Genomic DNA, 23,271 nt, shown 5'->3' with positions numbered 1-23,271 from the left:
TGGTATATGCTCCTGTTGTTGAAATGGGTGCAAATAGCTTATTTTCCATGTGTCATTTTTCCTTCAGCACAATGCATGATGGTTAATATTGCTCATTTAGTGACCAAATTGAATTCTTGGCTACGTTATAGGGTCTTAATATTTCTCACTATACATTCGGTAAGCTAGCTAGCGTTCACTCCATGAGTTCGTTGAAGACGTGAATGTTTCCAGCTGACTTAATGACTCGTTAACAGAGGACTAGATGCAACAGCTCCCCTCCTGATTTCTACATCAGTACGTCAGCTGCTCATAAAAACGTCATGTTGTTTTCAATTTTGCACACAGAGGTGAAGATTATCTCCCACTTAGTTTCCCTTGGACACTCTAACCGGCGCCCAGATTTTAAGACACCACCGAAGTACGCCAACCAAAGACAAGCGCTCCACGAGATATTTGCACATGCTTTGTGTCTTGGCCGGACTGAGTTATTCAAGGGGTTTTGTTATCTTGAGTCTCCTTCATGCATTCGTTCACACCGGCCCTCGGCTCCCACACAGAGGGCCCAACGTTTTCTAGCCCCCTGCTATCACTGAATACACACACTCTATCAAACGCACGTACATGCAGGATCGTGCAGACACATTCAGTATAACATGTAAGCATGAGCAGATAGGGACGGTAAACACGAGTCCACAGCGCCGCTCACGGACGGAGCACATGCACCGTCACACACATTTGGATGTTTTTGGACCGAAGAGGAATGTTGAAGTCCGGCCAGATTTCGGACAGCTGTGTCTCCCCGAATCAGAGCTTTTAATGGACTGTCCATAACAAGGACTTGACCTTTGACCCAGAGCCTTTCAGTGCTGTTTCCTCACTCCGCTCCTTCTTCTGGCCTAATGATGAAGACACATTCCTTCTTCCACTGCTCATTCTTGGATTTCACTTTTTGTTTTGTTGAAAACATAACAGCAGAGTGTAGGGTGTTATAGAGACATACTGTACGTGAAATGAGTGGTGATAGGAACAGTGTATGTAATGGAGACGGAGTGAGTAGATGAGAGATCGAAAATAAATCAGAGCAGAGCTTTCTCACATTCAAATTTGCTCTGCTTTTTCTTAAAATACGGAATTTTAAAGGCTCAGAATGAGAAACGCATCAAGTGATGTCTATTAAGTCAGGGTTTGTTGTGGCTGAAGATGACAAGTTTGAAAAAGAAAGAAATCTCTGAGTTAGCAGAACTCCTCATATTTGCTTGAGGTTTAACGCTACATTAGCCATAACTACCACTCAGATCTCAAACTGAAATATCAGCGGTTGAGTTGCATTGTGGGTAATTAGGCATCTGAGTTTTACAAGGAAGAAGAATTCATGGAATAAAAAAAGACATCTTAATTCATCTAGGAATCCATCTCTTGTTTTGCAACCAGTGAACAGCAAGACTTCTATTTGCAATCAGAAGAGTCGCCCCCTGATGGCCAGTAGAGAGAATGCAAGTTTGAGGCACTTCAGCACTGGCTGCACTCTTCAGGACCGGAAATTGCCGCATGGTGCAAACTAATTTAATGGCTGACAGAAAGAAAATCTCAATAGCCAAGAGGATGGTTTTCTACTGGGAGGTAATAGAAGTTGAGTATTGGACAATAAAAAAACTACATGTGATATAGCACCTGCCATTGTACAGTATAGAAGGGAGTAGAGTTGTATCTCAAGAGCAGATGAATTAAACACACACGTTTAGTTTTTTTTGTGTCAACACACAGGCAGAAAGGCAGGTCAACCACATGAGCCTGCAGTCAGCAGCGCCTGTAAACCGATCCTCATAGTCTAAGCACATCCTCTGTGCTGGGGTCCCTTTTCTGCCAGGCTCACACACACACACATGCACACACTCGCTTGTGCACACACACTCACATTCCTCCGCAGACTCTGCGAGGGGCAGGCGCAGAGTGTGCTGAGAGCTTGGAGCTTGTTCTTCAGAGTGAGCGTCTCTCTCTCTCACTCTCTCCCAGCCGTTAAGTCAGAGAGCAGAGGAGGAAGGGAAGGCAGAGGGACCAGGGGAGGTCTGACGACACCATCCCAGCTCGCCCCGCCGCCTATTTTTAAATGCACATGATTGATAAATGCACCAACACGGTCCGGCTTTGATTTCCTTGGAGGGCCATCAAGATTTGAAACAAAAACTGTCACTCTGCAAACCACGTGTGTAACTTTTCCTGCCGGGACAAAAACTTAAAGGGAGCTCTTGGAGACGTAGCATGTGTAAGTGTCCATGCAGAAGCTTTCCATGCTGGAGGTCCCACGTAAGGATGGACGACACGGGCTAACGACGTTCTTCACCACCTTCTGATCCAGCTTCAAAAGGAAACCCGACAGACCGGCTTCACATACAAGAACTTAACTCACCTGCATCTTTTACCCCAGGCTGATATGATGCTGTGGTACAACATTGGCCGCCACTTGTTCTCTCTGGCAGCGCTTCTGGTGATTGTAAGCAGCGGAGGAGGGGAGCAGCGCAGAGGGACGGATAGCAGCAGCAGCAGCACCAGCAGCAGCAGCACAGGTGGCAGCAGCAGCAGCAGCAGTAGTGGAGGAAGCAGTAACAGTAATTACAGTAACAGACGCTTTCATAAGATCCAGCATGGCCAGTGCACCTATACGTTCATCCTGCCTGAGGGCGACGGAGCCAGAGGAGGCTCCTGCAGGGAGGCGAAAGCCGGGAGCCCGCAGCAAAACGGCAACTCTCTCCAGAGAGACGCTCCGCCACCTGAGCCAGAGTTTCCCAGCCACAAGATCCAGCAGCTCGAACACATTATGGAGAATTATACCCAGTGGCTACAGAAGGTAAGGAGGGTGGCGTGCAGTTGAACATTGTCAGACAGAGTGCACAGTATATATCCTTATATATAAAAAGATTGAAGAAAAAAAAAGGACTTCAGTTGGTTTTTCATGTTTTAATTAGATCCCTGTTGAAAACGTCTTGGATCACATCTGCAACGTCCCTGCATGAGAGCGGGGCCCGATCCTTTTGAAGTGGTCGCGATGTCGTGTATTTGTTGAGATATTTGTGTTTCCGTGGGCGTGTGTGGTCTCTGCAGAGTGTCTGTTTGTGGCTTCACTAGATAACTTGTTTGGGTTTCTGGATGAGGCTCTCAGACATAAACCGGGCTGTGTTTGCTGTTTTCTCGTTCTCGACACATTGTTTGTCAAAGTGTTTGTCAGAAGCGAAGTTTATGTGCTTTTGGAGGGTTGAGATTTCTTTTCTTCCTTTTGTCCGGGTCATGCGTTGAGACACTGTGTCCTTGGTCAAAATCACATTGTGGTTAATTTGCAAGAACGGCTGTATTTCTGTGTCCCTGATACTTTGACAGATTGCAGAAACAAAGCTTTTATCGGACGGGTCTGTATTTAATAATCTGTGAAGACAGAATTAGCAACACCATTTATATCAACCCTGCTATGCTGTTATGCAACTGTGTACATTACTCGAATTGAACTTTTTGTTCTGGATGTCTCACAGCTGTCTTATATGTCCAGTTCTCCCCGTCCAGCAAACGCAGTTATTTTTTCTTACTTCTCTCTATTTCTTTCCTGAGTAAACGACCCTTTGAGTAAATTCCACAGATGTCCAATTGAGTTGCGCAGCGCGTCGGTCATAGAGCAGAGGTAGTTACATGTCAGTCACCCCCTGTTCTCCAGTGGGCTGTCTCTTTAATGGCAGGAAGTCAGAGAGAGTCCCTAGAGACACTGAGAGGAGGAAAAAGACAGAGGAGGAGAATGCTCCCTTTATTTATTCAAGTCAAGGACGTGTGAGTATAACATCCAGACTTGCATAAAAGAAGAAAAGAAATCTACAACCTGTTGTCCTTCTATAGGATACAATCTGGGTTTCTACTTAGCTGATATAATATGAAACAACTTCTATTTAATTACTCTTGAACAACCAAATTACGGTTTATTTATAGAGCCACCGATGTGTTTAATATGTTCAAATATGGTTCTACTGTAATGGTAATGATCTCCGAATCATCGCGGAGCCACCACCGATATGACTTGGCAGGCGCTCTGCTTTTCTAAGCTTTGAGACTTCATGTCTCCAAAGAGTGCGAGACTATCTCCCTGAAAGGAATACATGAATCAAATAAACAAACTTCCACATTCGGCAGGACCGGCTCCTCAACTTTCCTCTGTATTGTTCTGAAATAAGATTAGCAGGTTTAATGTCATCGATGGATTTGATGGATTATAGTGGAACTGGGGAATTAATCAACCTTGGCTTCATCAATACCCAAAATCTGTTCATTAGCAATCAGCGTGTCCTCCCAAATGTGTCTGAGCTTCTCTGCTGTGCCCCCGCTTTCAATTTACTCTCGGTAAGGTTTTCACTCCTCGGGTTGGAGGAAATGGTCATTCCTCATCAATTAGCCAAATGTTGGTCACAGTATGTTTCAGCAAGATGTTGGTTGAGTTTGTAGTTGGGGAGGTATCGTGTTGGAGGCCGCTTCGCCCGATTCTCTGACTAAAACACAGAGCTGATAGAAATGAAATATCGTATCAGAGGTATTTTGAGTTTACGGGACGGAATCTGCGAAATATCAGCTAAGAAAAATATGTGTAATATCAATTTATCATTGGACTGCACAGTGTGTCGCTGACTTTATCTCAGTTTGGAGGAGGAATTGTGTATACACCATATACGGTGTATGTCAAGGTTTGACGCATGGTGTGTGTTAGAGCTGCACGATAATGGAACAAAACTGACATTGCAATATTTTCTTCCTGCAATTTATGAATAATGATTTTTAAAAAAATGCATCAATTTGATGCACTTTGAGAGCTTTTGTGCTCTATTAATAAAGTTGTTTGTAAACTCACTGAAAAAAAAAGTGATGGGTTGGGTGGGTTGCCAACATCGCTACAGGCTCCTCCCACTCTGGACAGTCTGCCCAGGTTGACAGCCGATCTGGGAGCCCCGTTTTTTGTATGTGCAGAATCACCTTTTATACAGCAGGAATTACACTTTTCCATTCTGGAGATCCGACCAACATGCATTAATCTATCAAAAAATATAAACACTACTGATGAGTTTCTCCACCGGTTCGCTGTCTGACAACTTGTGTGTGTGTTTCTGCATGACTCCCAAAAGCGATCCATGTGTCAAGAAAGGCCAGGGGTGAAATAACACCGGCTTTATCTTTGCTCAGTGGACCTCATCCGTCTGTGATAGTACAAGTGATACTATGAAAACACGACGGCAGCGTTGGTAGACTGAAGGTTTGACTAATGAGACCCCTCCAGTCACTTTCTGCTCAGATGTGAAAATGGGGAGCATGTGAAAACGTCTGCCATCACCACCAACACTGCCATGCCTCTTTCCTGACACTGGAGTTTTGCAGGACTGCAGACATTTTTAATTTGAAATAGATCATTATTTAATTTGGTTTAATAGTTAGTAGGTTATATTTACAGGGTTGAATTCCATGGATGCACAAATATTAGGCACAAGTAGAAGATTAGCACAAGAAAATAATTGGTGTCGACATTTCAGAGGGGGCGCTGAAACAAACAGTGGTAATTCAGCCTAATTGCACTCCATGGGGGGGGGAGGGGGTGGACATCAGGATGCAGTTAACATTTTTCATTGGACAGAAGATTAAGTGTCCGGGCCAGTCTATCTATCTTAATCACGCCAACGTTTTTACTGCTTGTCTGAGAGAAAGCTCGCCCTGATGTTGCTCCAGCCAGCCCCTGATGAAAGAGACGGACGGAGGAGACCGTTCAAGATAGCACTCCCGTGCCTGGGTGCTCCGTCCAGCGTGGGGGGCAGACAGAGAGAGTGATGCAGCAAACAGCTGTTGGGGAAGCGTTTTAAGTCTGAGATCTTTCCTTCCTCAACCCACGGTGGAGTATATGGACCCTGATAACATTCTTGACAAGTCAAAGGTGGTTTGTGTTTGTCCAAGGATTACCTTCCTGGCCCGCCTGCAAGGCGAAGACCCTCGGACAAGCTTGGCTCAGACAGAAGATGCAGCAAGAAACAAGCTACTTTACACATAAAACAAGTAGCAGCCTCTTTCTTGGCAGAACACAGTCTAAAACTAGGGATCAAAACAAACACCTGAAAAATAACCAAAACTGCATTTTTTAGCTGTCCCAGAAAAAAATAGTGACCGACCATAGATTGGCTGGATTGGAAATTCAGGATCAAGAGCCAAAAGGCCAAACCAACCAGCAAATTAGCCTCAAGGAACCAGTAAGACTACAACAGTAAATGAGGAAGAAATATACTTATACTGTATATATTTGCGAGCATGATGTTGGAAGACATTAGCAAAAGCTTTTCACGCCGCCCTCTTTCTTGGCCGCAATTAACTTCACAATCACTCCCCTTCTTTCTTTTTCATTATCAGTGTGACACATCTCAAAATGGATACTCTATGGCCTGACACAGATTGAAACCACGGCTTTATTAAACTCTTCTCGCACAGTGTGACATGCAGTGAACTTGAAAGAATGTTAGTAGCCCCCGGTTTAAAGGCGCCTTTACTCTAGGAGCCGTCACGGCTAGCGGTTTCTCATCTTTAGTCTTGTAGACTTTGGAACAATCATGGCAGCAGTCTATCACTGAAAGAGCAGCAAAGTCACCGATGTAACCGGGAGCCAGATTGAAATGTCCTTTGAAGGAATAGTTTGACATTTCGGGAAAGAAGTTTATTAGTTTTCCTGTTGGAAGTGAGATGAGAAGATCAAAACCAGTCTCATATCTGTCTGTTAAATATGAAGCTGGAGTCGGCCAAGAAAAACTCTAGCACAGAACTCAAAGTAAAAGCTTAACTTGTTGTTTCTATATTTCCTTTGAGAACAATGTCGTGAATCAGAGGAATAAAGTGTTTTTTTCTGAATGCGTCACTGCAGTTACGTGAACCACAAGTAAACACATCCACACCTCCTGACAAACCCGTGAGAAGGTGCTGAGTTTTGAATGAATGCAGTCCAAGGTATGCTTCATCCTGCTGCGGCCTGCCTGCTCTCTCTGTGGCCTTGCTTGGTCTCTGAGACAGTTTGATCAGGAAAGGCGTACACAGAAGCCACATAGCGATGTGACAACCCGTTCCCTATTGGAGATTATATTGATATGTCATTGTTTTAGTGTCTCTTACTGCTGGGCTTTCGTTGAGCTGATGGGCACTGAGGATCATGCAGTTTCTTGTTGGAAACATGAGAATAGACAGGTTGTTTTAAATTGAATTCAAGATGAAGCCCACATCTCACAGCAAATGTTGAGAATGTCCTTGCTTCTTTAATATTTCATGGATGATGAAAATTTGGCACTGATGGAAGCGTACCGGGCCAAATTTAGTTTTTGCTGTTGGGAGTGAAAGTAATAGATCTTCTCCTTCCTCTCCTGGTGGAGACAGTAGAAGGTGGTTGAGAGTTTCTTGAGAAGGATGGCCTGTGCCAAACTAAGCTGTTGAACAAAGGAGGGGGGGGCTATCTGCGGTGTCTTATCCCTGTGAAATTCCCATCATTCTGCCTCTCGACTAACTATGCTGCATAAACAGTGGTTTTAGAGGATATACCAACATTAGGGCAGCAGCCTGTTTCCCTTCCATACTGGGAGTTCATACAAGAATATATGTTTCTCTACTTAGTGCTATCAGAGGGCCACACAGCATGCCTGGGGATGCAAGGAGAAAGCTATCTATTTTAGGGGTGACTGCCTCTATGAGAGTTTGTTTTCACTGATAATGTGGGCCAAGACTAACAATCGGATGATGCAGAAAGGCTAGGAAATGCTCGGAGGAATAAAAAGCTGTTCCTTCCTGACCCCGAAAACTTGTAAGAAGGAAACCATGGAAATTGCTGAAGGACACTACAATAACAGCTTCCCCCAAAAAAAAAAAAAAAAAGTTGGAAGGCAGCACTTGCACTATGACTGAAAGCAAAAAGGAAACAGAGCTCTCTGCTTAACATGTCATGGGAATAGGGGAAAACATTATGGCTATGCCACAGCAATTCCACATGGACATGAAAACGGAGCCCAACATTGTTAATGTTCTTGATTTTCAGGAAAGGGGGCATTTAGTGTTTTTGTCACGCTCAATATGCCAAGCCACTTTGTTTTGAGACCCCCCCTTTTCTCCAGAAATCATATTTCAGTGCAGCCTGTGGCCCCAAACATGCGGGAAGTTTTGATATTGGGCAGGCAGGTATTGTACACCTATGTCTCTTTAAAGCTCAATAAATGAAGCAGTACATTTCTTGATAATGACACCGTGTCTTGAATCTGTCTCGTTTACCTTATTACGACTATAACTCAAGCGTGCGGTTCCTTCCATCGCTCATCTGAGTGAATCGCTCTCTGGTGGGCACTTTATAGAGGATTTATTTTCTTTTAATTACAAGGTTATACATTTGGCTAAATGTGTGCAGGATTTATGATATCCCTTCTGAAAACATCGTTGCGTGAACGCTTGTAGCTTGGCACCCGCCGATGCATCTGTGGAATAAATTGAGAGCTTCCTCTGATAGGTTTGTGTTTCCATGCGCCCTCGAGTACATTCATTCCCGTAATGGTGCTAATTTTTCTTCATTTGGTTTCCGGCGGTTGTATGAATGCAAGCGCTCTGCAAAGTGTCACTCAAGTTTAGGCCACTTGGAGGAAGCGAAACATCAAAATTTGATAGAATTATTAATTTTATGAACTCCAAATTAACATTATTTCATTATAACTAAGTTTTGTTTAACTAATATTAAACAAAGAGCGACATTTGCATTCATTTGGTCTCTGGCTGCCTGTTGAATTTCTTTTTAGCTCATAAGTCATAATTCCTTCTCTAATATTTATTTTATTTTGAAAAGCCGATAATCATCAGTGGGTTTGACATTACAAGCCAACCCTTTCACACAAACATGCGCTCATGTGATCCATTGTTAATATAAAGATATTGATCATAGCAGCTTTAATGTATTACTAATGTGAGTGCTGTGCAGTGATATTGATTGTGGCACCTACATATTTTCTTTTAAAATGACTGTAAGGAGAGCAAAAGCTTCTTTTCAAAGGAATGAGTATGAATAATATTATTTTGGGCAGGCAAGTGGAAGTCATTAGTACTGAGAGTGTAAGTTATGGTCAGAAGAGCTGCCAAAAGCACGGGGTTCATGGCTGTATCTCCGCCACTGCTAAGGTTGAGTGATTATGAGCCAAATATTAGATAGTAATAGGTTAGATAGAAAGAAACATTAGATATTCTAGTCAATCTTAGCGCGCAGTTAGCGGGCAAGTGAAGTGGTGTTATCGTAAGCTCGCTGCAAATCACAACTGCGTTTGAACCTTTTTCAACCGGCTGTTATCTTTGTTGTATTTTTGTTTTATAATGACTCTCGATAAACAGAGCAGATGATGATATTACTCACCCGTATCTGCTGCGATTTATTTTCCCCTGGACTTTAGGTCCATTTAGGTTGCGCGATGTAAATCAAGGTTTGATTGAGGTCAAGGGAACTGAAAGGGTATTAAAAAAACAAAAACAAAAAAAACTCTTTTGAGAATTTGTTCATGATAACTAGCCGCTTTGCTTTAAGGAAAAGATACCAAGAAAACATGCATGTCTTGTGTTGCTGGATTGCACATGAATGAAAAAGTGTCAATGCTCTCGCATGTGCCTCGGTTTATGATCGTCACATTTTATTGTTTTACTGTTTTGTTTTGTCCCCTTTTTATCTCCTATGTTAATTCTGAAAAAGGGCTGGAAAGTGGGGAGAAAAATTCCTGAAGCCTCCCCACATGCTGCCTCTGAGGCCGACTCTCCCCGACAGATGTTGCTCTCTGAGTGGATGTCTTTGTCTGTCAACGCTGGGGAGCCTTCCAGGGGACAAAACCGCTTCACCTTTTTTTTTTGGAGACCAGCCCTGCGGATTTAGTGTTGCTATAGATTTCAAATTGAAGGGGGAAAAAAACAAAAAGAACTACAATCAGATGGTCGAAAGAAATCTGAAAAGAAAGGGAAGGGTTGTGGAAAACCGATGACAGGAAGTAAGAAAAGGTGAACGGATAGAAGGAAGGAACATAGTGCAAGACACTGGGTGAAAAATAAACAGTTTCACTCCCTCTTCAAATAACTAATGGTTGCCTCCACTATTTTTACTTTGGTTCTTGCGGCGGTGGAACGGAGCCACTTGTTCTTAAAGCCTCCGCGTCGCATCCAGGAATGACCTCACTTATTTGTTTAATCTCTTTTTGTGCTTTTGGTGTGGGTGAGAGCGGAGTGTTGGTGGGTGAGTGTCCAGTGATGTATTCATTTGCAATGTGAGACCCACTCATCGTCATGGTAGACAGTCTGGAACTATGTGGCGGGCTGATATGGCCCCGTCTCTGTTTTCTGTGGGTGGATTGAATCATTGAGTGTTTTAGTTCTTGGTTTATTGGTTAAGTGCTGGTAAGCCCCCCGTCATTTTGTTACTTATAATGAAGCAGCAAGATCGGGGAGTCTTGGTTTTTCATGAGCAGCTGAACGAGAACACGAAATTGTAAAATGAAGCAGATTATCTGAAAGTAAAAACAGGATGGCAACTAAACTTCAAGAGCCCGTCTCGTTAACCATACTTTGTGTCTGACTTTTTTGCTGTGTCATCACACTCCCAATTAGTTTATGATTACATTTATTAGAGCACACAAACAACATTATCTACCTCGCCTCTTCATTTTCCTTAAAAGTGCACCAGATGGATGCGTTTAACTCACAAATCTGGATATATGTTGTGAAAACAAGCCTCGATCCGGTTCCAGAGCTGCGTTTGCCTCGTCTGGGAACGAAGCCAGGCGTCCCACATTCAGCAGCAGGGCTGGCACAGGGAGCGTGGACGTGACACCGTAAAGCGTGTTATGTATCACGCACTGTTCAGAAATAACAGCCGCAAAACATAGTGCAGGAAATGTCAACAGTCCTCATAAAATCATTGACGTTGTTGACCTTTCAGCTCAATTCTTCTCCTTCGCCCTGTCAGCTTGTTGTTGTGCTTTCGGTGACGGCCCAGTCAGCCATGTCGGAGCAGGTGATCAGCTGATGGAAAACACCTGCTGCACACTGTCTGTTTATGCTTTGATGAAGAGTCAGACTAGAGATCCACCACGCTGCCCTTGTTGTTTTAGCTGCTGTATTTATTTTCTCAGATTTAGAATCATTCTAACCCATTGATAGGACGCTGATTGGGATCATTCTTCAATAAGATATTAGTAACACATCAATAATTCAGAGTCAAGACTTTAAACGTAAAAATTTGTATGGACTTGTAGTTTTTATAGCACTGCATGTTGATATTTGATAAGTTTGGCACTCATTCATTGGCACATTGGTGCAGGACATTTAATATGTGATCAGTAGTAAACGAAGCTTGTTGACCTAGTTATTTCACCTTGACTATCTAGATGGCTGATCTGGTTGTTTTCCATTGGTGTTAACAGTGACAGCGAGGGTAAAACAAAGTAACGTATGTCTCCATACATCGCTTCCCCAAAGTACACTACACGTGTATCGCAGTAGCTGGCTAACCAAAATGTGCTGCTGTGCGGTGAGTTAACAGGAAGTCGCTCATAAATCTGTCATTGATCCACCAGATGGATGTGCTTTCTGGGTCTGCGTTTACAACCAACATGCAAATGGGTTCTCGCTGTTTATTTAAATGGGCATGTTTGCAGCGCTCCCGCGATGGAGGCTGACCCTCCAGAGGCCCCGCGTGTTTGTTTACTCCTGCATGTGTGTCGTTCTAATGTCTGTTTCTGCACACGTGTTTCAGGCCGGGCGGTTTGACGTGCACACGAGTTCTTCAGCTCAATGACCTGAAAAGGATGGAATAAGAGGTTTCTTCTCTAAGCGCAGACAGAGCCTCCCCTTCACCTGTCATAGAGCACACAGATGGATCTATCTTTATGATGCATGATGTCTAGAATAGCACCAGACTTATCTGGAAACCCTTGCTGAAAACATCATCGACTTCCCGTCTTCAGTTATGACCTTGACACATTTCTGCTTGAATTAATGTATTTCCCTTATGTTTAACAGTATACAGCTGAGGTCCTTGGAATGTTTAGAGCTGAACCTAAAAGTGCCTTTAGTAGCTGGACCTTTTGATCACATTGCATCATCTTGACCAGAGCATCCATGCCATATTCTCCCCGACGTGGGGTTTACAGATGGCTGTTTGTGTTTGCTGGAGATGCCTTGTTCAATAGAGTGGTTGATGTTGATGTGGAGGTCTGTGGAGATTCCTGTGTGATGAGCGAGGATGTTTTGCTTCGTTGTCGGAACATAATGATCCCAGTTTAGTTGCACTCGGTTTTGATCATTTCAGCCTTTGCTTCAGACTGTGTTTATACACACATCATCATGTGCACTTCAACCTCAGAAATGCAACAAATAAACAGAAACCTGGGCACATGAAAGGTCCTCTGTGCTTCTCTAAACCCCGCTGTGTTATTTAACATCTCTCAGCAAAAGCACGCTGTAAATCATCCAGAAACGAATGTTGGATAAATTGCGGCGTTTGTCGATTGCCATGCTTGTTTCAACTGATTTCAGATGCATGACGACTCCGAATGTATTTATCCTGCAGCACGTTATCAGCATTTTTGCATCCATCATCAGCCGAAGTTTCGACAGCAGCAACTGTTTCTAATGTCGCAGTGATACAACAGTGGCTGTGGGCTGCACTTTATTATTAACAGCGGCGTACATTTCCCTCCTCTCCAACAGCTGTGGTGAACCACAGGTCAGACTGAAGCGACTCCATCTGGAAATGTTAGTCGGGCTACCGCACCTCGTCTTCCTGCTCATCTCTTTGTTTAGATCCCGTGTCACTTCTGCATCACTTAAGGGGAATTTAGCCGCACATCCATACACACACTCACTTAATGTACCACCGTCAGCACTTAGAAGTGCCTCATGTCGCCATTGATGTGATGTATAGCCCGGTGTGTTAGCCACTCGCGACAGTGTGAGAGTGGAAAATGGCTGGTTTGAGTAACATAATCTGGACCCCAACGCGATAGCGGCAAAGCAAAGCAGAGCCTGTGATAGAGAGAGAGGGGGGGAGGCTACGACACGGGGAGATAGAGAGATATAAAGCCGCAGAAAGAGGGAGTGATGAGAAATTGTAAGGCTGTGGTTGGCGTTGTAACCCTGGACGACTGCAGCGGCTGGTTTATAAACTTTAGGCGTCTTTCGCTTAATGGGATGTTAGGGAGAAAGATAAACACGCATGTGACGCTGAAAGAAACGACCCCTGTCATTAACCGCCCATTCGTTTTGATTAGAAGAGACGCCGAGCTTGATAGATAGTGGTGCTGGCACACCCACTGGAACCCTGGAGCCGCGTTTTCCCTGAATCTTTGCCCGGCTGGGAGGTTTAACATGCAACAGTAATGTTTCTGTCGTGGCCGAGTTTGAAACAAAACATGTCCTTTTGCATCTACGTCTGCAGCTTCTTGGCAGAGGAATCCCCCGGCTGTAACGCCGAGAGGGTACACAGGAATGCTATCTCAAACATTTGGACGTAGACGCCTCCTCCGTGGGACGGTGGGTTTTGTGGTATCCCCTGCGTGCTTCAGTAAAAGAGGGCAGACTGACCCGGCCTGTAGCATCGACACAAGAAAACGCCATCATGAGGGACATTCCTGCCCGGATGTGCCCCCGAGGAAAGATTCCCATGTTGGACAACTTGCGTCACAGTAGCTCAGTACTTGCCCCCCCCCCCTGTGCTGGTACTTGCTGTTTAAGACCTCTGGATGAATGAGCAGGTCTTGAGTTTGTTTGCTTGTTTGGGTTTCGTATGCATTCCCATGCCTCGGGTGAATGCAAGTACTTCCTCTCCCATACGGCCAGATACGCGTAATTAATCGGATTAATTTTTGGGCCCATTTTGACATCAGAGAGCAGCGTCGCAACCGGAGGATTAGTGAAAATATACAGTCATGCTTAAGTTGTAATTTCATTTAACATGAAATGGAACCACAAGACGTCACAATAAAGTGACGGTCGCCACATTTTCATTATGAACTAAAACAGGGTGATGCTCATCGATTTGGTCGACGGCTCCGGCCGCGTCAGCTTTACAGCACCCTCAGCCAGACTTGGCTGCTTCCCGGGGTCGTGAACTCAGGCCTGATGCGGCATCTCTTCCTGCAGAGAGTAATGGATCCCCCCCCCCCTGTTCCCATGGCGACTGTTAACCTCGGTGCGTGTCTGCAGTGATGTCGAGGGACGTGATCATATATTTGAGCGTGTTTGTCGTGTCACCATTTATTCAGCTTATGTGTTTGTGATTGAATTGTTTAGTGGAGCGCTGTGTCAAAATGCTGTTACTGCAATCAAAATGTTACTTCAGTAAAAACTACAAAATGAGTCTCATCAAAATATATTTAAAGTACGGAAATAGTAATATACTTATTATGCAGAATGGCCCACTTAAAATAATATATTTACAGTAGATATATAATATAATTATTAATGCATGAATGTGTTCATCACTTTAATGTTGCAGCTGGTAAAAGTGGAGCTTATTTATTTTTATTTTTTGTATGTACTTAATAATTAGGCTATATACTAATTTGTAATATATCATAGTTAATTGGTTGATTTATATTGTATATTAAGAATCTAAACTCTATTATTCTCTATATATTTTCTCCATATACGAGCAACTGAGGAAAGCAAACGCACTGGTAATCTACTATAAATGGTAGAAATGCTGTTCTCCTGGATTTTCAGTTCCCCCATTACATTTAAACTGTATAGATATTAATTTTGGTCTTTAATTAGGCCTACACTAAAGACTATCGGTGTTTCACTTTAAGGCCAGACCACGTTTTAATAATCTAATCATATTACAGGCGAAAGTGTAGAGGTGTGGAAACATCTTGATGCCCTTGACAATTATTTAAATGCTAGCATTAGCTACAACATACAAGTAGCTAACGCCAGATCAGTCTGTTGGTCTAATCGTCACTAACTTTTTAAATATGAAAAGTAGCATTTCACTCCTAAGAAATCATCTTTGGCAGAATGTACTTGACACCTTCTTGAGTTGCAGCATGTACAGTAGTTTGGCTAACTCACAACATATGTGTGGATACAGCTTATAAAATCTACAAATGAGAAGCCAGCTCACAGCTTTGATTGTGCCCCATGATTTTATTGCCCTTTGCAAGCCTTATTGTTGTAAAAACTTTGGCTTAAATCCTGTAAAATTTATTTTCATGCGTTTTCAAAGAAACCTCCACACACGTGCATTCAAGGACTCGAGTTAAATCCGCTGCTACTGGAGTCTGCTTAAAGCATAGAGCTATCGCTGTCTGGACCAACTCCGAAAATTCATTTCCGGAGTGAATTTTGATCGTAAAAACAAGCAAGTGTCCACACCGCCGCAGCAATATTAATAACAGAAAAAGAAAACATTTCTGTTGGATGTGCTCACAGCTGCTCCAAAGTGCTGAAGAACTCCAGTTCACAACATGTTGTCCATCTCTTTTTTGATGGGAAAGTGAAAGTTAATTCTCTCCATAACATCATGTCAAAACCTAATTGGTATACCAAGTTTTAGACTTTAGCGATGAGTCGGCTTTTATCTTATACATATCACAGCTGTACAGACGACCCTCTCGGATTCATCTCATAGTTAATCACTGAAGGTATGTCTGGTAGACATAACACTGTCAGGGTTCTTGATTTACATTGAAGTTACATTCACATGGCGTGATTCCTTCTGGTGGTTTTACGTCCGTCATCTTATAGAACAAAGCGAAGCATAAAATACCAAATGGGATATTTGGGTCTGAAGGAGAAAGTGCCGGTAAACCAGTAAAAGCAAATTGCCATATTCTTGTTTTGAAATATGATGTCATTTCCTTTCCCAAAGGAAACTAAAAACAGAAAGGGTACATCCAGCCTCTTCTCAGTTCTCATGGCTTTTATATTTTTGGGTATTTGACCTTATCCTAATAAACAGTGAAATCTCTAATTTGACTCAACTAGAGCCACATTTCTGCCAATTTGTGATTCTAAATCATGATTTAGCACCACATTCTTCAATTTAAGTCAGACTTTCTTGAAATCAAGCCTTGTTGTTCCATTGTGGGTTTTTGTTTTGTTTTAACATAGTAAATTGTCAGCTCGTTAGTCCTTTGAACAATTGAACATATCGGAATTTAACATCACATTTTCCACTCCAACTGTGTTTCTTATAATTTGTGGTTCAACACTGGATAATGATGAACAGTTTTGGCCTAAAACAGTTGCCTTCAGCTTAAAAGTTTTGATTGATGACTTGTTTTTCCCCCAAAAAACAACCAACAATTCTTGACAACTTGACAATTGGCTAAACACTCTCGCTTCATTTCATTGCTTGCCCTATTGACAAAACCATTGTGACGGAAAACCTTTGAAATGGAGCGCCTCTGATCCTGCCAAACGATTGCGGGGAAACCTCCGAGTAAGCACAATGAATTGCCCAGTAATTTATACAGAGAAACGCTCGGTCTGTTTTCAGGTTGTGTACACGAGGCTCATTATACCCTTGGAAATGAACAAGCGAGAAAACGCAATTGACATCAACGCATTAGCAACTTGACAGGAAGACAAAGGTGGGAGAGGAAGAAGAAAGATATAAAAGGAGAGCAGAAAAAGGGTCTTAGAGCTGCGTTCGCTGGCAGTAGCTGCGTTGTTTTTCACATGGCAGTTGGTCTTTATGGACGAGGGAAGTCCAGATCATTCGGACGGAGTCAACAGGGATGGGGCGAGGGCTGGACCACCCACCTCACTGATGGTTTTTGACCATGCGCTAAGCTACAACCCCTTGCACTCACTGTTGGCTGTCGGCTTTCCAGTTTGGCGCACTCCTTCTACACTGATGGCAGATTAATCACTCAAAATGTGTTTTGAATGTTTAAACAATGGGTTCTTGATTTCAGACGGAGGTAGACAATAGATGATTTGGCTTTTGTAGCATCCGTTGATTCGGCCAAATGAAACAAAAACCTAATGCATTTATCATCTGTAACCAGGAATGTAGCAATCCAACTTCTTCAGTCCTGATACCGATACCTGAGTTTTTCAGTCCTGGCTGATAGCCTTCTTTATGTCTCAGGCTTGATATAAACATTGTCAAAACCAAATGTATCAAATAAATGCACAGATCTGAATTTACTGCATTGTAAACGGGCGCCAGAAACTCGGTAAAGAGATCTTTCAAATTCATTGAATTCTTCAGCATGATGCTTCTGGAGGTGCTTGATGAAGTTGGTTTGTTATATTTAGCATAAGTGCTAACTGCCACCCTGCAAAACATTGACTTTTGTAATCTGCCTCAGCTTTGAGGTCTACCAACATGCTGCTGACGCATTCGGCTATCGAATTGAATGAGTCGGTATTGGCCAGATATCCGATATCAGTATTGGCCTGTGCTCCCTAGAGCAGCAAAGGGCTTAAACAAACAGTTGATGTAACCACTGCTCTCTGACTTTTTAATGGTTCCAGCTGACTTGCTTTAAAAGTGCTAAAATTGTCCTCAACGTAACGCTTTCTCAGGTTGTTATGTCTGAAGTTTGTGCAGCGTAAATGTTCACAAATCCGATAAAGAGTAGAGCTGCTAATGGTTGTGTAAAGTCTGATGGCATTAAAAGTTAAATTATAATAACTGAAATACTACTCAGTGAATGTTCAAGTCATGGATGGGGCTTTGTTTAGCAACCATGGCAATACATGCTAACACCTGTAAGCTACTAACAACGGCAGCTCACGTCGGGCGGGATAAACACATGCTCTTGAGTTTCTGTTTATTGGAAAGCTAAAATAAAGACCCTTCATGACGTTTCTCAGCACATCAGACCTGGAGTACTAAGCTATGATTGGGAAATTGCTGTTTGTAGGAGAATTTATCAATTTATAAGGTGCAAGTTTGTCTACTGAGGCACATTTGTTTGTTTGTTTGTTATATTCAGTCTGTCTTTGTGCCTCTCTCTCTCTCTCTCTCTCTGTCAACATTCTATGAGAGGGAAGAAAATGTGGCAACAATTGAGTGAAGGCCTGTATGTTGACCACCCGGGGCGAAGGTCACGGAGGTCAACTGTGAGTTCAGCCAGAGTTGTTACTCACCTGATCTTGACAGAGTTTAAGAGTCTTACGGCTGTTTCAAGGTGGATTTAAAAACAAACAGAGGCCAGTGACCGAGTCGGACAGCTTTCTAAAATATGTACGTTGGTTCACCGTATCTACATTATACAGGACTGGAGAGTGACAGGGCCGTGAGTCCGGGTAACACCTCCTAAAGCCCCTCCAGGGTGAATTATAGGCCCTGCTCTCAAAGAGTGGTGTTACATTCTCCCTTCATTGTCAGTAGGCGATAAGAAGGCGTTAGTTTATCTGCTGGCGTTCATTCCAAAGGTGCTTGTTATACTCCAGGAGGTGCTGATTTCGGGGCTAGGTGGCAGTGGGTAACAGCCCCCCGATGCTCTAGTCCATTAAAGTGGTCTGAAATGGATCCAGGCTTGAGCGTAAGGGATGCATCCCAGAAGCCAGACTGTCTCACTAACACCATCACCTCCACACACACACACACACACAGAGCCAGAGATAAGCAGGGATGTGACAGCGCTAAAGCAGTAAGTGTTTTAAACAGTCCAGACTCACTGTTCCCTGACTCTCACAGAGTCTCTCAGCATCGCCACTGCTGCTGTTTAGAAAAAGATCAAGACCCCCTTTTAGAACGGCTAAATGGGAAATGTCAGAAAAGTGGTAAACATTTGCGGTAATCTGTTACATTGATAGCGGGGAGCATCATCTTGAGGGATTATCCTGTTCTTGGCTCTCAAGAGATGGCAATTTAGCAGCTGCACCATGACGATGTGCAGGAGATGTCGGGGATACCGGCTGATGGATTTTGTGCCTTTTTGCCCGTGAACACTTGTCCCTCTGGATAACCAACAGGCCCTTTGCTCTTAAAATCCTGCTACAGGTACACACTTTATGGTGTACGGCTTCTCATTTATGTTGTAGACTGCCCAAAGCAGCTTGTTAAGTGATTAACACATAAGTGTACCTCATAAATGGTTATAAACGGACCAGTCTCTACATGCACTATTGCTGAGTGTGCCGTTAAGGTACTAATGGATGTCCGTCGCTGTGATGTCAGACAGCGTCCTTAGTAATGTCACAGGCGGGCCACATGAAGCCAGACTCTGCCAAAGACACCACCTTAAAACCTTTATGCCTCGGTGTAAAGTAGCACTTAGGGAAACATAAACTTGTGTTTATGTGCCTCTCACTTAGCAAACAGTGATTTTGTGAAACCAGAGCCCAGATTTAGTGGTTTTCTAAAAGTGGCGCTCTGTATTATTGCACCTCCTGGAATGTCCCTTTATAGATAAAAAAAAAAAAAAAAAAAAAGATAAATTGAAAGTGTAGTTTCATTTCCTTCAATTTTCTTATTCAGAGTTTAAATGTTCATGCATCGAGGGCCGTTGAAGTGTGAAATTTTAAAGTGAGACTGTACCTTTTTGGTAGGAATATATTACACTTTATTTCTTTTACAAATGAATAAACTGGATAACAGTCCTGACTTCTCTCCACTGTTAAAGTACGTATTTAGAAGTATATCAGAATTTTGACTTGTGGCCACGCTGTCCATCATACTTAGATGGTTACATCTCACTGTACGGTTAACGGTGACCCCCCATTTGTTTTAGTTTAACCCTGAGTTGGTGGGCTTCACCTAGAGGCTTACCAAACCATAAAGCTTTTAAGCCACGTTTACTCGTCTTACACCTGTTTCTCGTCAAATTCCCATTAGTCAGAAGAATTCAGGAGAATCAGACAAAGCTACCATGTGGTTTCTTCATTTAATTGGCTCTCTGACTCTATTTCTTAATGAAAATGCAAAAAAATATCTAAATCAGCAAGAATTGGGTCCAGTTTCAAGTCAACTAATATGGTTTAGTCACAATGTATTCTCAAGAAAGTCATTGACATCAGAACTCCATGTCCTAGTAGGAAATAAAACACCACAACCTTTGCTCTCACATCATGCACTCATATTTATTTCACCATCCCAGACTCGTTCCCCACTGACACTGATTTGCATCTCAGCTCTGGCAACCGACGAGAGTATACGCTTTCATTGCTGACAGTTGTTACCAATGGTAGTCGGCAAGTGGAAAACGCCAGCGTTTAACTGGAGCCGAGGTTAGAAACCATCAGCATAACCCGACACCCACAAAGAAGCATTTTTTTTTTACAGCTTCTCAAGCGGTGACTTTACATGACGGGGCGTGTTTGCGTAATCTTGTTTCTCCTTGGTACTTTCCATTGGTGACCCCGGCATATCCAGCCATGAGTCAGCCACATCTCCCCACGACACAAACCACGAAGAGATTGCTGGGGCTTAAGTTTCCGTCAACCGTCTGTCCCCTTTTCCCTCGAGGAGGTTTAAGAGCGTACAAACCCGTGACACAACAGACACAATAGTCCCAGCAGATAAGTGAACTGCAGTGCAAAGCAGTGAACATGAATTCTTGAACCTTGTCCTGAAAAAGAATGTAAGAACAACCTACACCTTGAGCAGAGTGTAGAGATTGTACATTTCTAGATGGAGTAAGAAACATTCCCCAAACACAGTCATGTCCTCTGGTTCATTATCAGGCAGAGTAATCCATCATTACTGGAGCTTTGTGGATTCCAGGCTCAGTGTTTTCTTTCCAATTCCTGGGGCCAGACTATTGGAGGTTATGTGGAAAGTGACACTTATATCAGCCTTATGTAGTTCACAGCCTTATGTAGTCCCCCCCCCCCCCAAAAAAAAGTTACATTTAACTTTAGCATTGTTGCCAAGAGAGAATATTACATTGAAAAGCTAATTCGACTTGGCAGATCTGTGCAAACGGCCGAGAGCTGGCTGTTTCTGTCAAAGAGGTCCATCTCTGTTCCAACACTTTTATTATCTACCAAATGGGAATTTAGTGAAATGTCGCAGTCCATCAATTCTTTATCAAAGCAGACAAATGGCTACTCGTTTTCTGCAAGTGAGTGTTTTACTAGAAATATCTGCAGAATAAACATTGTCAAAATAGTTTGGTGCCAAGAGGTCCATAAAAATGCTGTAACATTTTTTATGTTTTGGAAACGTTATGTTTGATTTCATAGGAATACATGCGCAAAGGTCAGTGGGGCTAAATCAGCGGGAATCAGGACTCGCACAAGCGAATGAAGTGCACCTGCAGAGACGAATGGAGACGAATGGAGACGAATGGTCGCCAACTACGTTTTGTGGGACGCGTCTTGTAACTCGCAACAGCATTTCCTCTATAGACTCTTCTCCCGGTGAGCGAGTAGTTTAATCCGGCCCACAGCTACAACACAGGATGGGAACTGTTGCTAAGGACACCAACACATGTGATGTTGTGCTGTTTGACTCTGATTTGTCTTGGACGATGTGTTCCTGAAACATGGCTGTTACACCCCATTGATGAGCCAAAGCCAAACTGAAAATCTCCCCAATGGCCGATTATTGAATCACCGCGGTTCGTGTTCGGACATCGAACATGTGGACACTTAAAATCCAATCAAGTCAGATGTATTTCTTAAACAAAAGCATTTCTCTAACAATACACAGACAAGCCCTTCTATATCGTCAAGGGAATACAATGATGTAAAACGCCGTAAAAACAAAATAAGACACAAGTATACAAATTACAAAAACGTAGCTAAGACTTCAGACTTTTACACAATTAACAAGAAAATGTGAAATACCTCGCCACCAATATTATATGTGGGATATACAGAAGTGGCTCTTTGGAGGATGGAGCCACCCTGTTATTAGTATATTAATATTAAATATTGATGCAAACCAAGCAGTTCCACACAATGTGATTGGTTGAGGCCTTCATTCACTCTGCAAAAACTCTGAAGAATGTTAGGTTGCTTTTTCACCGCTTAATATTGCCTTTCTGTTTGAAATTAATGACAAAAATATTTCATTATATAATCACACACACAAAAAAGCCCAGAGTTTAAAGGCCTTTAGTTTGATGCTATACCTGACCGTCAATTCACTGTGAGGGAAAAGAATGAAATAATAAAAGAATAGTACACAGATGGTCCATATAGATATTCCACGGGAAGATTCGTAACCAACATAAACCTCCATCTTCTTATTTGTTTGCGTTTGGAGATAAAGATGAAAGAGTCTTTTCTGGACAAGCTCCAGTGAATATCTGTTCATCTCTGCCTCTTCCATCCTCTGCTAACCACCTCCATCTGGCTGTGCCTTTATTGACTAAACCAGCTCTTCACTTGAGTGCCACTCAAACGATGGAAGTGATATCTTTTTTTGTGCATTTTTCATTTGTAAGCCGCATAAGAAACCATTTCCAGTGTGTGCCTGGAGGAATGTTGATTTAAACTAATCTTAATTGAGGTGTATTATCAGGTATCCTTTAAAATTGCTTTTCTGTGAAAGTGGATGTATACTCGGCTCATATTTTTCTTAGAGTTGAAAACCGCCTGTTGTCACTTGTAAACCATCTTTTTATCATTTGACTGCACTGACAAAGAGTTGAAAATCAATTCCATCTATTGCAAGATTTATCAGGCCAGTGGGACCAGTTTTATCAGCTGCTTCTGCACATCAAAAGACTCATGTGGCTTATGACTTTCACTCTCTTGACTCTGGACTTAATCTCAAAGCAATTGCATTTCAAGGGTTCCATGGTTCCGTTTTTGAATAGTCTGTAACTATTTTTCTTTTTTCAGATTGAGAACTACATCAAAGAGAGCATGAAGACAGAGATGGCTCAGCTGCAGCAGAGCGCCGTCCACAACCACACAGCGGCCATGTTGGAAATGGGCACCAACCTCCTGTCGCAGACCGCCGAACAGACGCGCAAGCTGACCGACGTTGAGACGCAGGTAACCCTTGAAAAAACATGTCAATGTGTCCCGCGGAAGTCTCTCTTTACGTCTTTCTCATGCGCATACATCGAGAGGATCCATCCTCCGCTCCATTAACTCAGCTATTCCACGTTCGGCCCCCAAAAAAATGGTTACAGAACACTGTCCAAAGACAATACTGATGCTGTATAAATGCCTTGACTTACTTGGCTGAGGTTCCTTTCCATGTTTAGAGGAGGAGGTGATGGAAAGTTGAGTAGTTAGCAGTGGGTGATGTTTGCTAAAGCGCTAAAAAAGATAACTGTTTGCAAAGATAATCACAGCAGAGATTAATATCTCTCAAGTATTACC

At 42.9% G+C, this 23,271-nt stretch overlaps 1 protein-coding gene across 1 annotated transcript in view; it reads left to right on the top strand.

Annotated features, from left to right (window-relative positions):
- Positions 1–1,977: 1,977 nt before the first annotated feature.
- Positions 1,978–23,271, top strand: part of angpt1 (angiopoietin 1) — a 48,208-nt gene continuing 26,914 nt past the window's right edge. Inside the window, exons 1-2 of the mRNA XM_084031988.1 lie at positions 1,978–2,827; positions 22,783–22,938. Coding sequence (XP_083888114.1) covers positions 2,414–2,827; positions 22,783–22,938 — 570 coding nt within the window. The 5' untranslated portion in view covers positions 1,978–2,413. The remainder of the gene's footprint in view (positions 2,828–22,782; positions 22,939–23,271) is intronic.

The sequence above is a fragment of the Eutrigla gurnardus genome (genome assembly GCF_963514095.1).
Source record: "Eutrigla gurnardus genome assembly, chromosome: 17".
NCBI classification, from domain to species: Eukaryota; Metazoa; Chordata; class Actinopteri; order Perciformes; family Triglidae; genus Eutrigla; species Eutrigla gurnardus.
The sequence above is the reverse complement of the archived record's forward strand: the minus strand, read 5'-3'. Positions and strand labels throughout refer to the sequence as shown.